The sequence below is a fragment of the Nipponia nippon genome, unplaced genomic scaffold, assembly GCF_047370975.1.
Source record: "Nipponia nippon isolate SJK-2023a ecotype South Korea unplaced genomic scaffold, ASM4737097v1 scaffold_1, whole genome shotgun sequence".
NCBI classification, from domain to species: Eukaryota; Metazoa; Chordata; class Aves; order Pelecaniformes; family Threskiornithidae; genus Nipponia; species Nipponia nippon.
In genome coordinates, this window is record NW_028262290.1 from 97,423,644 (window position 1) to 97,438,072 (window position 14,429).

Sequence of the window (14,429 nt, forward strand, 5' to 3'; positions counted from 1 at the left end):
ATATCATTGAAAGACAGCATTTGGGTAACCGTCCACTGCAAAGACTTCCACTGAGAAGTAAACAAGAAGGTAAAAAAACCCTCCAAACCCCTGCCCCCATACACACAGAAAGGATACAAAAAAAGGTTTGTAACAGATTTTACTTGTAGAAAAGCAACATTTTAGCATCATTTCACAACAAAAAGGTAAGATCTGTTTGGTGTTATACAGACATGGTGTATCAATTCAGAGTGCAACAGGTAAAGCATGTTGTAATACTCAGTATGAAAGGTATGAGATAAACTGTGGTATTTAGCCAGTTACTCCTGGTGCCTCTTTGTGGATACTTTCTTAATTACAGGTCCTCTCTGCTTCATACATGTCAGCAGTATATTTTGGAATATAAAAACTGGAAGTGTGAAAATACACTGAAATGTGTCTGGAAAAATCAACCGAGGACCAATTTCTCACTACATGGTAATAGCTCTACCAGATCATTGAAGCAAATGGCACCTTGTATGTGAACTATGTGTCCCACCATTCTACTCCCCTTTATATAAAAAAGGAAAAAAAAATTGTCTTGATATAGAAAATTGTTCCACCTTCTTGCTTCTGCATTCATGCAACTTCATTATCATGTTTCCTCATCCCGATATTAAACTGTAACATGAACAGTTACTTATCATGGGGCTTTTCCAACATCTTCAGTGCTAATCTTCCAACCATTAGCAAACTGTATATGGGGAAAAACACAGAATTAAACAACAATAAGAATAATTTGTCAACTCATTTTCAAATACTTCCCATGTAACTGGTGCATAGAAACAAAAAAGATATACACAAAATATGATTCACTCTATCTCAGTTTAAGTAAGCAAATAATAAATCACAGATAAGAGGTTAAAAAAAAAAAAAGTATATTGTGTCATACCTGACACCAGCAATTAGCCCTGCAGGCATGAATTTTCCAGAGTTATAAAATCTTGTTCCCATGACGGCAGTCAGTGTTCCAGATGTAACTTAAATGAGAGATTATACAGTCCAGTCAGCAGAGATGCATGTGTGTGAGCGAGGTGCTACAATTCAAAACTAACAGAACAGAGAGAAGTAGTAGCATCAAGTAAAAAGTGAAACAGCGTTATTTCATGTGATGGACTAAAAGAGTCAACAAATTGTGTAAACTTTGGAATGCCTCAGTATGTGAACAGTAAATATTCTAAATCAAGTTCTAGCAGACAGCGCACTCCATGTGCTTCTGCACACACTGTCCTCAAATTTCTTTGTCAAAACGTTCTTCTTTGGAGACTGGAAATAATCCATGGTACACTGCTCTGGCACGCACTCCTTCCCTGTGCGCAGGCAAATCACTAAACCTGTGCACATAATTCCCCCACTTCTCGTAAAAGGGAGACAGCATTTTCATGTCTAACTTGTAGTAACGTTATGAGAATTAACTCATTTATATTTGGAAAAGACTTTGAAAGGGAAGTGTGCTGTCTAAGTGCTAAGCATTACCTATCCATTTCAGCCCTGCACCACCTGCCACTAAGATCACAGAGTTAAAGCTATCCACCCTGACCACTTGACATAGAGACAGGAGTCAAGTAGTTTCACTGAGCCAGTAAAATAGGAAGGGCAATCCCTGGAACGCTGTATCTCACAAAAAGATGGAATACCAAGAAAACTATACAGAAAACATGCTGATTAAATCCTTAGCATGCATCTGCTACCCAGTGGTAACATCTACACATTAACATGTTGTTCCAACCACTCTTATTTTCTACCATCGCTTCGATGTGATGGCTGGTCCTACAGGACCCAGCTCTTCAATCCCAGCCATGGCATCCTTCCTCCCTACCACCACCCTAAATATTGTCCTTGACATCTAACAGTCTCATATAAGTAGATATGTAAAAGACTGGGACCACAGTCTAATACACAAGAAAGAACTAACATACTTCAGTATTCAAATACCTTAGTCTCTAATCAGTAGCCAGTCTTCAAAATATGCACGCCTCATTGAATGTAATTTTGTCTAAGACAGCAGTAGAACACACCTTCTCCAAAAACTTTAAAGCATGAAAAGGAGGAGGAAAAGTCTCCATATGCTACTGAATTATATACCGAAATGTATGTCTTTTGCATTTGGGAAAATACTTTGTCTCACTCCTGTTAAGCTTGCTGTACTTGCGGTTTATTCCAGTTATTTAGGCTTGGCCATGCACAGCTTTTGACCTATCCAGTAGATGGTAAAGTGGACTGCACTGTAGACAATGCTGAAGTGGAGAGAAATGCTGGGCCTTCCCCTTTCACGTCTGACTTTCACATACCGAAGAGCTAGATGCTATGTCACCGCTTCAGTGAACAATTTCTATAGTCAGTGGCAGCTCTTTAAGCACTAACTAAGCAGTGACTCTCTGCAGTTAGCTTCTCAAAGTCAGGGAGAAGGGAAGCTCCAGTTCTGAGAAGAAGGAAGAAGAAATTGCATTACTGAAGCTTGCTTCTCTGTTAAATCTCCCCAGGCGTGCAACAACTTTGTAATTCCACATATTTGTCATATATAAAAATAAGCCAATTACAGTCTCTGCCATTTTCAGTGATAACAAAATAACCTGCTAGGGGTATGGGCAGTCTGCAGGGGAATCACGCTTCCTGAAATGCTCTAGCCTCCTGCAGGATGCTGAAAATAGGATCCAGCCAAAAAGAGGACACAGAGGTCAGGCATCCATTTACCAGCACTGCCGTTGCACTACAATCCTTCAAACATGCCAGTACGAGACAGGTGAATGGTGGCAGCCACCAATTCAGCCGAGCCTGGGGACTGAAACATAGCTAGTGCTAGAGGACTGTCAGGCACTGATGTCTTCTACAGATTAGGAGAGGAGAGGATACTACTAACACAGATACTGGCAAAAGGATTACACAAAACACATGCTCAAAAGTATCTGAGATACGGCAGCCTAACAAGTGTCAGGCACCAAGTTGCGCCAGGGCAGACTTAGGTTAGATATTACAAAAAACTTCACCAAAAGAGTAGTCAGGCACGGGAACAGGCTGCCCAGGGAAGTGGTTAAGTCCCCATCCCTGGAGGTATTTAAAAGACGGGTAGACGTGGTGCTTAGGGACATGGTTTAGTGGTGGACTTGGCAGCGATGGGTTAACGGTTGGACTCGATGATCTTAAGGGTCTTTTCCAACCTTAACGATTCTATGATTCTATCAGCTGAGCTGCAGGAATTATCTACATACATTTTCTCAGCCCACTTCAATTGCAAGGTACCCTAACTTATTAGTGAACGCAAAAAGTTCAAGTCATGTTATTTTGCAACCGGCATGAGCTTTAGGCACGCACAGGTTAAAGTGATAGGTGATAACCATTCTAACTTGATCTCAACCCTGAGCTCTAGATAGTAAATGGCAGAAAGACAAAAATTGCATTTTGGAGATTCACACCATACTACATACAAGTTTTTAAACACAAAATGCTTATTTGATTTTTTTTTTTTTGCTGAAGGATGTGAAATAATGGTATTTGGTTTTATTATTTTTTTCAACCATGTAAGTTTCACTTTATCCTAGCACACATTTTCCTTTACAACCTGTAGGTTTTTTCATGTTCAGAAGACAAACTCTAATTATAAATAGCACATATATTCCTCTTCTGTTGTAGGAAAGGAACAAAAATGTAAGTTTGAACTATCACCTACAGCGCTTTCTACTTCTTGCAAAAGGGATGCAGGAATGTAGTAAGAAATCACTGAGCAAGACACACCAAGAGAAGCAGTTTTTAGTATGCATTCTCAAGACATTCTTTAAAAAAAAAAAAAAAATTAAGTAACGCTAACAGTTCGCATCCCAGGGAGAGCAGTGGAGTTTGGCCACTAATGGAGATTTTTCACTAAAACACAAGTTTAAAGATTGGATTGAAACTAGATTTATAACACCATCAGTTTAACTCTTCCGCAAAGACTTTTAGGTACTCATTTTAAGTATTGAGTTCTTCTAGGGTAAATATATTCCCTTCTAATAAAAATTTTAAATGACTTACTCAGAGAAATCCAAACGTTATTTGGATTCTGTGAGAGCTGATAGGCACCCAGTCCAGCCAAACTCCCAAAGAAAAGGCCAGCAGCTAGCGATGGGACGCTACCTGATAAGTAAAAGATAATGCATTTATTAGAAGCTCAGAAAAAAACCTTGCTCATCAGCTTATCTGTTTGTAAACACCAACAATAACAAAAAAGATGGGCACTCATTGTTATAAAGCAGATTAGAGAGGGTTTTTTTTTTCTTTTACGATATTAAGACCATGATGATCTGCACCAAGAAAAACATTCAAATACTCTTGCATAAGATACAAATAGCATTAATATTTAATTCTTTAACAGCAAAGGCATTAATATATTTATTATGGAAAGAATAGTGAGAAAAGCAAAAGAATTAGCGTTTTCTTTGTTCAAGTTGAAGCATGTTCTTTCAATACAGTAATATCAGAATTTCTTGAGAGGCAGTAAAGTAGATGGATTAAATAGTAAGGGTTTAAGATCAGAAAAAGGACACGTGAACTGAACTGGGAAGGAGGCATTCAGACAAATAAAAAGTTGCTGAAGAAGAGAGAGAAGTTGAATAAGAGAGGTCATATCTCTTAAGTACAACCGAGATCTGATCCAAAGGTAACTGCAGACTTTGGAAGAAGGTTCCCTGGACTCACCTAAACTTTGGATCAAGTCCTCAGTATAAATGATAATTCCAAGTTACCAGAAGATAAAGGATACCACATCCAAATTGGTGATTTATAGGTTACATCAAGTAATGAAGTGGCATGACCACTGTGAGTGGTGAACGCCCTCAATAAGGTTAATGGGTTAATGGAGAATTCAGGACTTAATGCTACTGAGGGTGGTTCTTTATATATTCCATTTTTCAGGCCACCTTTAAAGGACTCAAGATTGCAAAGCTAAGCTGATAATGATCAATGTTACAGGAGGATCACATATTGCTACCAGAAAGTAGTCATTTCTCAGTCATCAACAAGGCAGCTGTAACATTGCTTCAGATCCTGCTTTTGGTATAAAAAGCAAGAGATAAAGATGATACAAAGTACCAGATATTCTTGTACACGTGCAAGGAAAAGATGCACACTCTACTAAGTGGTTGCTCTGGACAGAATACAGTTTGGGAACTGACATGTGGTAGCTACAATTTTTTGCACAAGCCTGGAAGCCCACAAATGGCCTTGAATTTTACCTCAAGGCAGCTATTGACACATACACTTACTAGGACAATTACACCACCTCTGCCTCAAGAAGTTCCTGAGTCTCAAAACACTGGGACCCAGAGAACTTACTAATTGAAGAGAGAAAATCAATCAATCACTCTTTGCTTGCCCTGTTCTCACATGCTTCCCAAGGCAGCTACTGCTGACCACCGTCTGCGTGGGTAAATAGACCTGGTTGTAAAAGAACAGATCACCATCTTAGCTCTATGGATGAAAATTCCATTTTCTTTTGGTGTCTCCAAGTTAGTAGTAGTGATATGATAGCTGTTTTTTTTTCTCCCTACAAGTCACCATACACACCTACCGTTTCATAATGGCCTCAGAAATACAGATGGAATTAGTTACTTAAGTTCTCAGTATTGTTCCTCCTGCCCTAAACTCCACTCAAATCCCAAAGGGTAAATCAAGCCAACAAGAAAGCAAACTAGAACAGGCATTAGCATCTATGTAGTCAAACGCACTGGTAAGACTCTTACTGACTTCAGCAATGCACCTTCATCACAAATGCTAAGATGGCTTAGGGATTTTTGAAGCTGAAAGAGACAGTATTGCAGCAGGGATGGATCCACAGTTCTGTCTGGAAAAGGGCAAACTCAGAAAGAGGTCAGGAAATGAAAGCAGTAGGTCAGAGGGTAAACTTATGATGCAGAGCCCAGAAAAGGAGCAAGCTTAAGGACTGATTTGCATTGTTCAGCTCTACTTGGAGAAAGGATCCTTCTTAAAACTCTCTGCGGCTTGCAGTATACTGTAACAATCAAACATTAAATTGAGAATAAATCTCTAATGAGAAAGAAAGGTGATTTATGTCATTGAAGATACAGAACATTTATAGAATGCTTATATTTAAAACAGTAGGAAAAAAGCCTTTCTGAAGCAAACTTATGTCAGTTCACTCAAACAGCACAAAGCAGAGGCAGGATACCAGCATCCACCAGAAAGCAGACTGTAGGCTTATCAGCCCAAAGCACCAGCTCAGCCCAAAAAGCACCACACCCCAACAGCAGCAAGTTATCAGCACATGGCACAAACTGATAAGCTTTACATCTGCGGGAACTTCCAGATAGGAGGTTTTCGTAAAAAGCCGCCCAGCTCACACAAAGTTATTGGGGGCGGGAGGGTGGGGTGGGTGAAGGAGGTACAAGCACCCTCCCGCACCGTACCTGCTTTTGCATAGCCGATGAGCCCTCCTGATGCCACCAGGGCGGCGTAGCCAAAGCCGAGCCAGTCCACCACCATGCTGAAAACTGGAAGAAAAATTGGTGTAAGCATCTGTATCTCTTAAATTTTTTAGGAAAGAAAAAAAAAAACAAACAACATTTTGCCGCGGGGGGCTTTTCAACGAGCAAGGCCTGCCGAAAGCCCAGGCCCTAACGAGTCCAAGAGCCGAAAACCGATTTGTTGGGAATGCAGCCCTGGGGGCGGCCGTGGGGGTCAGCCCCCCCCGCAGGGGACAGGCGGGCAGCGCTCACCTGCCCGGCGGCCCCGCTCCACAGCGGCCCGGGGCGGAGCAGGCTGCGGAAGGGGAGGTGAAGGAGCAACGTACCGCCCAAAGCCTCCCTTTTCCGCCTGTTCGGAGGGGAAAAAAAAAAAAAAAACAAACCCAAACAAACCAACCCCCCAACAGGCAAGGTGGGGTGCGTCCCCCAGCCCGGGGCTGCGGAGGAGAAAGCGTTGGTGCCTTCCCACCCAGCTGCAGAGCGGCGGGTAACTCCCCCGGCCCCGGCGGGGGCGCATCGAGGATGCCCGAGCAAGCCCGGGTGCCTACAAATGAGGAGAGAGTTCAGTGCAGGGGTTTTGTGGTGCTTGGTTAAGTGAGGGGCAAAGCTCCCCCAGAACTGCATTCCCGTGCACCCTGTCCATCCTGGCCCTCTCCCAGAAGTGGGGGTTTGTGGTACAGCTGAGAATCTGGGGGTGGTTTTTGGCGTGGCATGAGCTACAGCTCTGGGCAGAATACAGGCTGCTGCTAACTTTGATGAGCAAGTTCAGTATAGCCCTTGTATGGAAGGTGTAGAGGATTTCTATAATCTTCAAATTACAAGCACAGCTAGTGCAACACAAAAAGGAGTCTTCTGCTGTAGAAGTTATGCAACAGTGGGAGATAGAAAACATCTTGTAAGGAAAATGTTTTGCATTTTTTTTAATCTGGAAAAAATGTAGAGAGATGTTTTAACTACCCACAAAGATAAACTCTTTTTTCAAGTGCTGAGACTAGCTTTCTTCACGTAAACAGCGCTGCATGATTTATTCCAGTTAGCTGTGCACTTACCTCCCACGGACATTTAACCATATAAAAAGAAAGAGCACTCTTCCAGACAGGTCCCTGAGCTGAGGAGCTTCAGTTCATCTTCCTAACAGAAGGCACAAAACATGAGAGGCCTGCGCTTTCTGCAAAATGCAGCTTTCTCCAGCTGCATTTCAAATTTTCATCTTTATGAATTAGCCTAATGGTCAGAAAGTGGAGAGCACTTTAATTCCCTTGTTGGCCTAAGTGGTTGAAATAGAGATCTCCCATCTCCCTGAAAAGTGCCACAACCAGCACAGATCTAGGCTATACTGGATGGGGTTCCCTTTTCTGTTCAAGCTGTGCGATAGCTATGAGGTTCAAATTTCACCGGGCTCTGCTTTGTGATCCAGCACTGGGGTTCCCCAAGAGGGAAGCAGGAAAACTGGAAGAAATCCACAGCCGCTGGAGCTGCTGAACTCACCAGGGGCTCAGCTGAGATGCTGCTCACCAGGCTGCTGTTTCTTGCGGCCATGGCTCCATCTACGCTATGGGTGTCACGCACGCTCACCCTTTCCGACACAGGAAGAGCTTTCTCACCCCTGACATCTCCTCTCTCTCTGCACTGCTGCCTCCCCTCTATCATTCTAAGCAGTTCCCTGAAAACTAAAATGGAAAATGTTCTGAAAAGGAAGACGCGCACAAGAGAACAACAAAAAAAATTTGCCAAGTACTGGTTAGGAGCTGAACATTCACTCAAGGTATAGAAAATATGAGTTCTCCTATCAGGATTGTTTCTGTATTTCACCATAAAAGCTGTTAGGACTTGTCTTCTGTCTCCAGTTCACAAATTGTTCCAAGCCTCATGAGATGCATAATTCTTTGTTACTACACAGGGAGTCTGGATTTTTACCGATGTCTAGTATTTACTTGTAAGTCTAAACCTTAGAACCAAAATTTTGTGGAATTTTTTCTTTTTAATTCTTAAAATTATGTGCAGACTGGATTTTTCCTGGTGCTCATGACAGCTTCTGTAATTGTGGTGTCCATGGCCATGAGCTCATGTATTTAAAAATGCTAACAATAAAAACTGTTTTAGTAGTGGCAGCCATTTTGTCAAGAACAGACAGAAGATAAGCACTGTAAAATAGACATAACACTTTACAAGAGAAAACACTTTACACAATTATCTTATTTAAGCTTATACTTTGTAAGTCCCATATTTACTACAGGAGTCTTGTTATCAATTAAAAATCTGATTTGATCCCTTTCCTTGTTGTGTGTACCTTTCCTTGGCTTGTGATCATCTATCTAAATAAGGGAAACAGTTGCAGGAGATAAATACAGACACCCACCTCCAAGAGAATACTGCCATTGCCACATGAACAATCTTGTAACAGCACCGATGACGCTCACTTTGTTTCAGAGCATACACACCGATGAGCTGGAGTTATATCCTATTTTACATCCCTAAGACAGCCTGCATTCCTGTCTCCAGATTTGGCTCAATCTTTTTTCTGATTTTCTTTACCTTTTCTCTTGCTACACAAATAAGGAGGAACAGATTGTTACTAAAGTGAATCAGAATAAAGCACAATTCCAATTAATCTCTGAAAACAGAAGAAATAATGAGTACTCCGGTAGTGCAGAAAACAACATTAAAATGCCTTATTTGAAAAGAAATAAAGAGAACATTTAGTACAGCTATTGACCTTGTTGTCTCCAGCTCAACTTTGTTTTTCCCGCTGTGTATTTGTAATAAGACTTAGGATAAAATCCTGTTCCCACTGACTGAGGTGGTCAGGAATTCACTTTTTGTTTAAGTGCAAAACAGATGGGTGACATTTTATCAGCGTGACAAACATTTCAAATTTACAGCTCAGATCAAGGACTTGAAAAAATACTATGGGAAGGAGGAAGAGAAGGTAAAACCTTATTGATATAAACTCTTCCACCTAAAAATATGTATCATGTTCTAAACAAAACATTTCAATCACGTGAACCATGGGTGCAAAGACTTTAAAAAAAATGAAATGCATGAATTACGGACACGGTAAAAAACCCAAACATTTTGCATATAAACTCTATACATAGAGTATAGAAGTCAAGAACTAGAAAGTTCGATTTTCTGTGAATGTATGAATGGAATGTGATCATCATATTTTAAGTAATTTTAACATGTTCCTTCTTAAAGTAGGAAAAGTAATGCATGACAGAGGCAGACGATATTTTGAGTCAAATGAGCAGTAACTTTTCCAACACTAAAATGAAAAAGTGTATGTATTTCTAATACGCATTTAAGTGAGACAAAAATGTAACCGAGACAGATGCACCTATTTTCATCATTTTAGCTGGCTTTTTCAGAGCCAGTTAAAAAGTGTATGCTATTGTTAATAGAAAAATATAAACATTACATACTATGAATTGATTTTTGCCTCATTCCTTTAGGAAAAGTTGCCATCTCTTTTGCTACTTCCCAGAATGATCAGTCAATTTATTAGGGTAAAAACATTCATTACTTTTAAACAATAGATCAGTTCAGAGGTATATGTCCTGTCAGAGGTTTACATCCTTGTAAAAACTACAGCAACACCAGTATTTACTTTTTATTCAGGAGAGAAAGTAGCTGCCTTCATGCTGAGCTATTCCGTTTCTTTTTCTTCTTTTGCAGCGGAGCTTCCAATTTTTGCTTGTCTGGAGTAATCTTCATCTTTCTTTTTGCTGTTTTATTACTCTTATCAGTCCAACAAACTTTGTTTTTTGTGACTATTGATGACTTTTCATCTTCATTTGCTGAAAAAAAGCAAGAAATTATTCACACTGATATTTATGTCCAGTCTTTGTAGTCTAAAATCGCACAGAGACTTATTTGTATCTTATTTTAAAAAAGGGGTTATAAATGATTTTTATTTATGGTGGAATGTGCCATTTATGCTAGTTTTGCCTGTGATATGAAAATATCTAAAGAACAAGTATGTAAATAGATTATGATACAGGAAAACAACAGAAAAAAAAAAAAACAACAACTGAGCCGGACTTCCTAAGTTTGCCCAACTACATTGCCCTCAGACCTAATTTTATTTATAGGAAAACACGACATGCAGTTCTAACAAACCGTTTATTCTTTTCTTATCTGTCTCAAAAGCTTCACAGCGGCCTCCTCAGTATGTTATTCCGGTAAAGAGAAACAAAACTTTCATATAATGGAAGTGAAAAGAGGCTTATGTCCTCCAACATACATGCAGGCTTGAGACATTATCAGATTGGTAAGGATATCTCTATCACTTGCCAGCGTCATATCCTCAATTCTTCAAGATACCAAACTTTTTCCAATTCATATAGTAAAAACCTCCCACTTAGTATATTCTATTTCACAGTCACATTAACAACCGAAAATACATACAGTTCTATTACCTTGAGATGACGTTGCAGCTTTATCAGAATTCTCTTTCGTTTCTGAAGCTTGGTCAAGCCATACTGCAAGACACGTCAGCCTAGCTTTGGTATTCACTTCACACAGTAAAGACGGCACATCTTTAATCTGAAGATTAATATAGAAAAAGATTAATTAAACAGTATTCTATTTCTGTTTAAATTCACTGAAGTATTTGAAGTGAGAAAGTATCTTACTGCCCACCTTCCACTTAATTTCTGGTGCCTAACGATGTTTAGAACTAGAGGTTGTATACCTGTTAATGGTCACATCGTTACAGTCCTGTTCCTGATACCATTCTTCAGGGGTGGTTTTACAAAAAACTCCCAATGGCTTTAAGAACGTATCTTGATAAGCAAGATCAGTGTGTTTCAGGCACATGGGGGTAAGTTTAACACAAGGAATAACTAGATGAGTCATAGACTCACAAAAAAAAATTGTTAGTGGTTTCAGAAGTTTCTCCAGAGTAATAGGTATTTTTTGGTACAGCTAAAGTAATTGCAATTAAGTCAGTGCATCAGATTCCTTTTCTCCCTCACAAAGACAAGGCTGCTGATTAAAAGTAAACTCTTCAGTGTGTTTCAAATTGCCTACCTGCAACTGTATCAGTCAGCTCTGGGAATACTTGAGCAAATATCCTATTACAGGTATCAGGGGATCAAGTGTCACAAGGACATGTGCAGCATAACAGCATCAACCCATCAGAAAGTACTTGTATTAGGATATTCTACCTCACAGAGCTGGACAGAGCAGCCCACACGGTTATACAAAGTTTTACAAAATTTTGCCTGCCCAGGATGAAAATCACACATTTGGTCAAAATAAAGACAATGTTACAGAGAAAGGTAGAGAGTTCCTTGATCACTATGTCAATTATGTACAAGGGGGACAGAAATTTGAGGTGAAGGGAAAAGAGGGATTTTTACTACTGCACTTAGAAGTATAAAAATAACCAAAGGGAGTGAAATTAAAAATGGGCAAATTCAGATGAGATACATAAAGTGTATAGATGTTGAGAGATAATTATTTGAACTATTCAAGATGCTTATAGTGAAATATAGTAGAACCTTTATTACCATGCATTAAATTTAAAAAATCTAATTCTGATTTTAAAAGACAAACCCCAGAGCAAACAATAAACATGGGAAACTTTAAAGATAAGACATGACTCCTTGTTGAACTGTGCTACTCGGAACTGTTTGAAAAGACAGGAAATAAAAGTACCCAGTACATTAATGTCTTTGAATTTTTCAAAAGGACTTTTTCCCCCTATATGAACAACCACTTCTCCCCAAACCATAGAGTTTGTGTTTTTAAGAGAGTAGCAACTGTCATCAACAGTACAAACGTTCACAGCAGTTCTTAGATCATATATAACTGATTAGATAGTCATTAAGTCTGGCCAGGTAGGTCTGAAGGGAAGCATGACTTTACATAAAGAGGAGATGAGATCTCCAGAATATCATCAGATTTTATTGTTTGCTTAAAAAAATTACAAAGATACAAAAATATACCAGTGCGTAAAAGTATGTGCATAGACATATACATCTCTACTGAACATAACATGGAGGAAGATCAAGACAGCCAGGCTTCAAGTAAAATTTCCTCAGTAATTTAAAATTCATCTTTATAACAGAATAGTCTGCAATTTTGGTTGTCTAATATTTTCCCATAAATGTAACAGGCAGTTTAATAGACCAACCTTATTAAGATCCAGATTCCACATTTTAATGTAACCATCACTGGATGCAGTAACAATAACATGTTGTCCTTCTCTTTCAAAACTATAGATATCTTTTATTCTGTGAAGAAAATGTAATGCTTTGTTACTTTATAGCATGGCAGTTCACTTCAGAACAGTAAGCTGACAGAAATTAAAGATGAATAGGCAACAGTCTAAAAATCAGTTTGAACAGAAAACCCACAAATGACAGGCAGGAACTTGGAATCGCAATCTGTTTCGAATGCTGTCATTTCTAGTAGGAACACTTGCCTTTGCTAGGCTTGTTAGGATTCAACTCAGAACACTTTAGTACTTTTAAGCACACACTATAAACCACATCAATGACATTTCAGCTAATGCTTTTGTGTTTTTATGAATTAAAAGCAGCATTTGGACAAACACTTGGTATTTGACAACAACAGAGAACATGTGATTACCCTCCTATTGTCTGGACTGAGTAGAACTGGTTTGTTTTATTTAAGCATTCTAAAGAGTCAGATTCTGTAAAGACTGGTTAAACATTCTTTAGATGCTCTTGCAGGGAAATACTGGTACCCAATTTCAGAAATGCATAGACCACACAGAGAAGTGTGTACCTCTGTGTGCGTGTGTGTGTATTTTTACTTTCTCTCTCTCTCACACACAAATTTAGAACTGTAATATTTCTAATTTTATACCCTGTTGGTTTTGTAACGTGCATAGACAGCATAGTACTTGTGCTCGTACTAAAAGAAAACAAGTCGGTCCCAGATTTGGAATTTAGCACATAAATAAATTTGCTTGCTACACTGTAACAAAAACAATAGTAAAATATGCTGAACATTACAAGTCATTGAACTTTACTGAGTACTCAGCATTGCCATAAATATTTAAATAGTAAACAAATATAGAATACCTGTTTTCATGAGCTTTAAATTCACACAGACATTTTTGAGAGTCACAGCTGTAGAACCTTATAATTTCATCATCTCCAGCTATGGCAAGGATAGAATCCTTGGAATGGGAAAAAAGAAATGCAAGTGTGATTAATTTCATGTGTTTTCCAAACCAGTTAATTTCCCAGCACCTTTCTTTTTTGTACTTACTGTAATAAATCTAAGTGAAGAAATTCTCTTCTCTGTTGTGATAGTGCCAGTGATTGAAGCTGTGTCAAGTTTGTAGATATCCACTTTATTTGTTATCACGGTCACATACTTTTCTCCATCAGGGGACCATTTAATTATGTGGGCATCTGTACATATTGATACATTTGTATACACATGTACACAGGTTTTTTGCACTCTATATTGCATGAGAATCTAAAAGTAAGAATCTTTAGAAGCTGCTAGACACTCTTTTCTACCTAAACCTGAGAAAAATTCAGAAAAAAATCAAATAACCTAGAATAAACAAGTAAAACTATGCTCTTAAATGTTTATTTCTGATTATCAGAAGTGTATAAAGAAAAACAAAACAAAACACATTTATTTAAATGTCCTGACATCAAATTTCAAGGAAAAAAAATTACTTTAGTGTCACTATGTTTTCCTTTTGGTAAATGATTATTATTAAGGACATAAGCTTACGGATGCTTGCCTGCATGTGTAAAAAAGACATTGTGAAAGTTGCTTGCAATTAACTGACTTGTTGATTAATTCAGTCTACTTCTCTTCACACAAAAAAATAAAACTATCTTATTCCACTTTTTTAGTGGATTTAGACTGATAAACTCACTTTGCTTCAGGTTTTTGATAAAGGCTGATCGTCCTTCTACAAGATTCCAAGTTCTGAAAGACAGCAATAGATAATGCGCATTC

General features: G+C 38.8%; 2 protein-coding genes across 6 annotated transcripts in view; both read right to left on the minus strand.

The window, feature by feature from the left end:
* Positions 1–121: 121 nt before the first annotated feature.
* Positions 122–8,100, minus strand: LOC104021816 (transmembrane protein 14C). 3 transcript variants are annotated; one of them, XM_087763894.1, is made up of 5 exons: positions 7,962–8,100; positions 6,417–6,500; positions 4,027–4,128; positions 911–998; positions 122–712 (listed from the first exon to the last, which is right to left on the minus strand). In XM_087763894.1, exons 2-5 carry the CDS (start codon positions 6,490–6,492, stop codon positions 655–657), a joined length of 324 nt encoding a protein of 107 aa, XP_087620020.1. In that variant the 5' UTR covers positions 6,493–6,500; positions 7,962–8,100; the 3' UTR covers positions 122–654. The 3 variants fall into 3 exon arrangements, with proteins under 3 accessions (XP_087620020.1, XP_009473696.1, XP_087620003.1); XM_009475421.2 differs by lacking the exon at positions 7,962–8,100 and adding an exon at positions 6,726–6,773; XM_087763877.1 differs by lacking the exon at positions 7,962–8,100 and having other exon boundaries at positions 6,417–6,718.
* Positions 6,417–14,429, minus strand: part of PAK1IP1 (PAK1 interacting protein 1) — an 11,074-nt gene continuing 3,061 nt past the window's right edge. For 2 of the 3 annotated variants that reach the window (XR_015706152.1, XR_015706155.1), the window contains exons 5-12: positions 14,347–14,399; positions 13,719–13,864; positions 13,529–13,626; positions 12,613–12,712; positions 10,892–11,018; positions 10,081–10,270; positions 8,833–9,019; positions 8,010–8,143 (exon numbers count right to left, since the gene is read on the minus strand). Coding sequence is in view for 1 of the 3 variants with exons in the window: in XM_087763766.1 (XP_087619892.1) it covers positions 10,110–10,270; positions 10,892–11,018; positions 12,613–12,712; positions 13,529–13,626; positions 13,719–13,864; positions 14,347–14,399 (685 nt within the window). In the remaining 2 variants the exon portion in view is untranslated. Of the gene's footprint in view, positions 6,501–8,009; positions 8,144–8,832; positions 9,020–10,080; positions 10,271–10,891; positions 11,019–12,612; positions 12,713–13,528; positions 13,627–13,718; positions 13,865–14,346; positions 14,400–14,429 lie in introns of those variants that run through there. The other variant, XM_087763766.1, reaches the window with a different exon arrangement.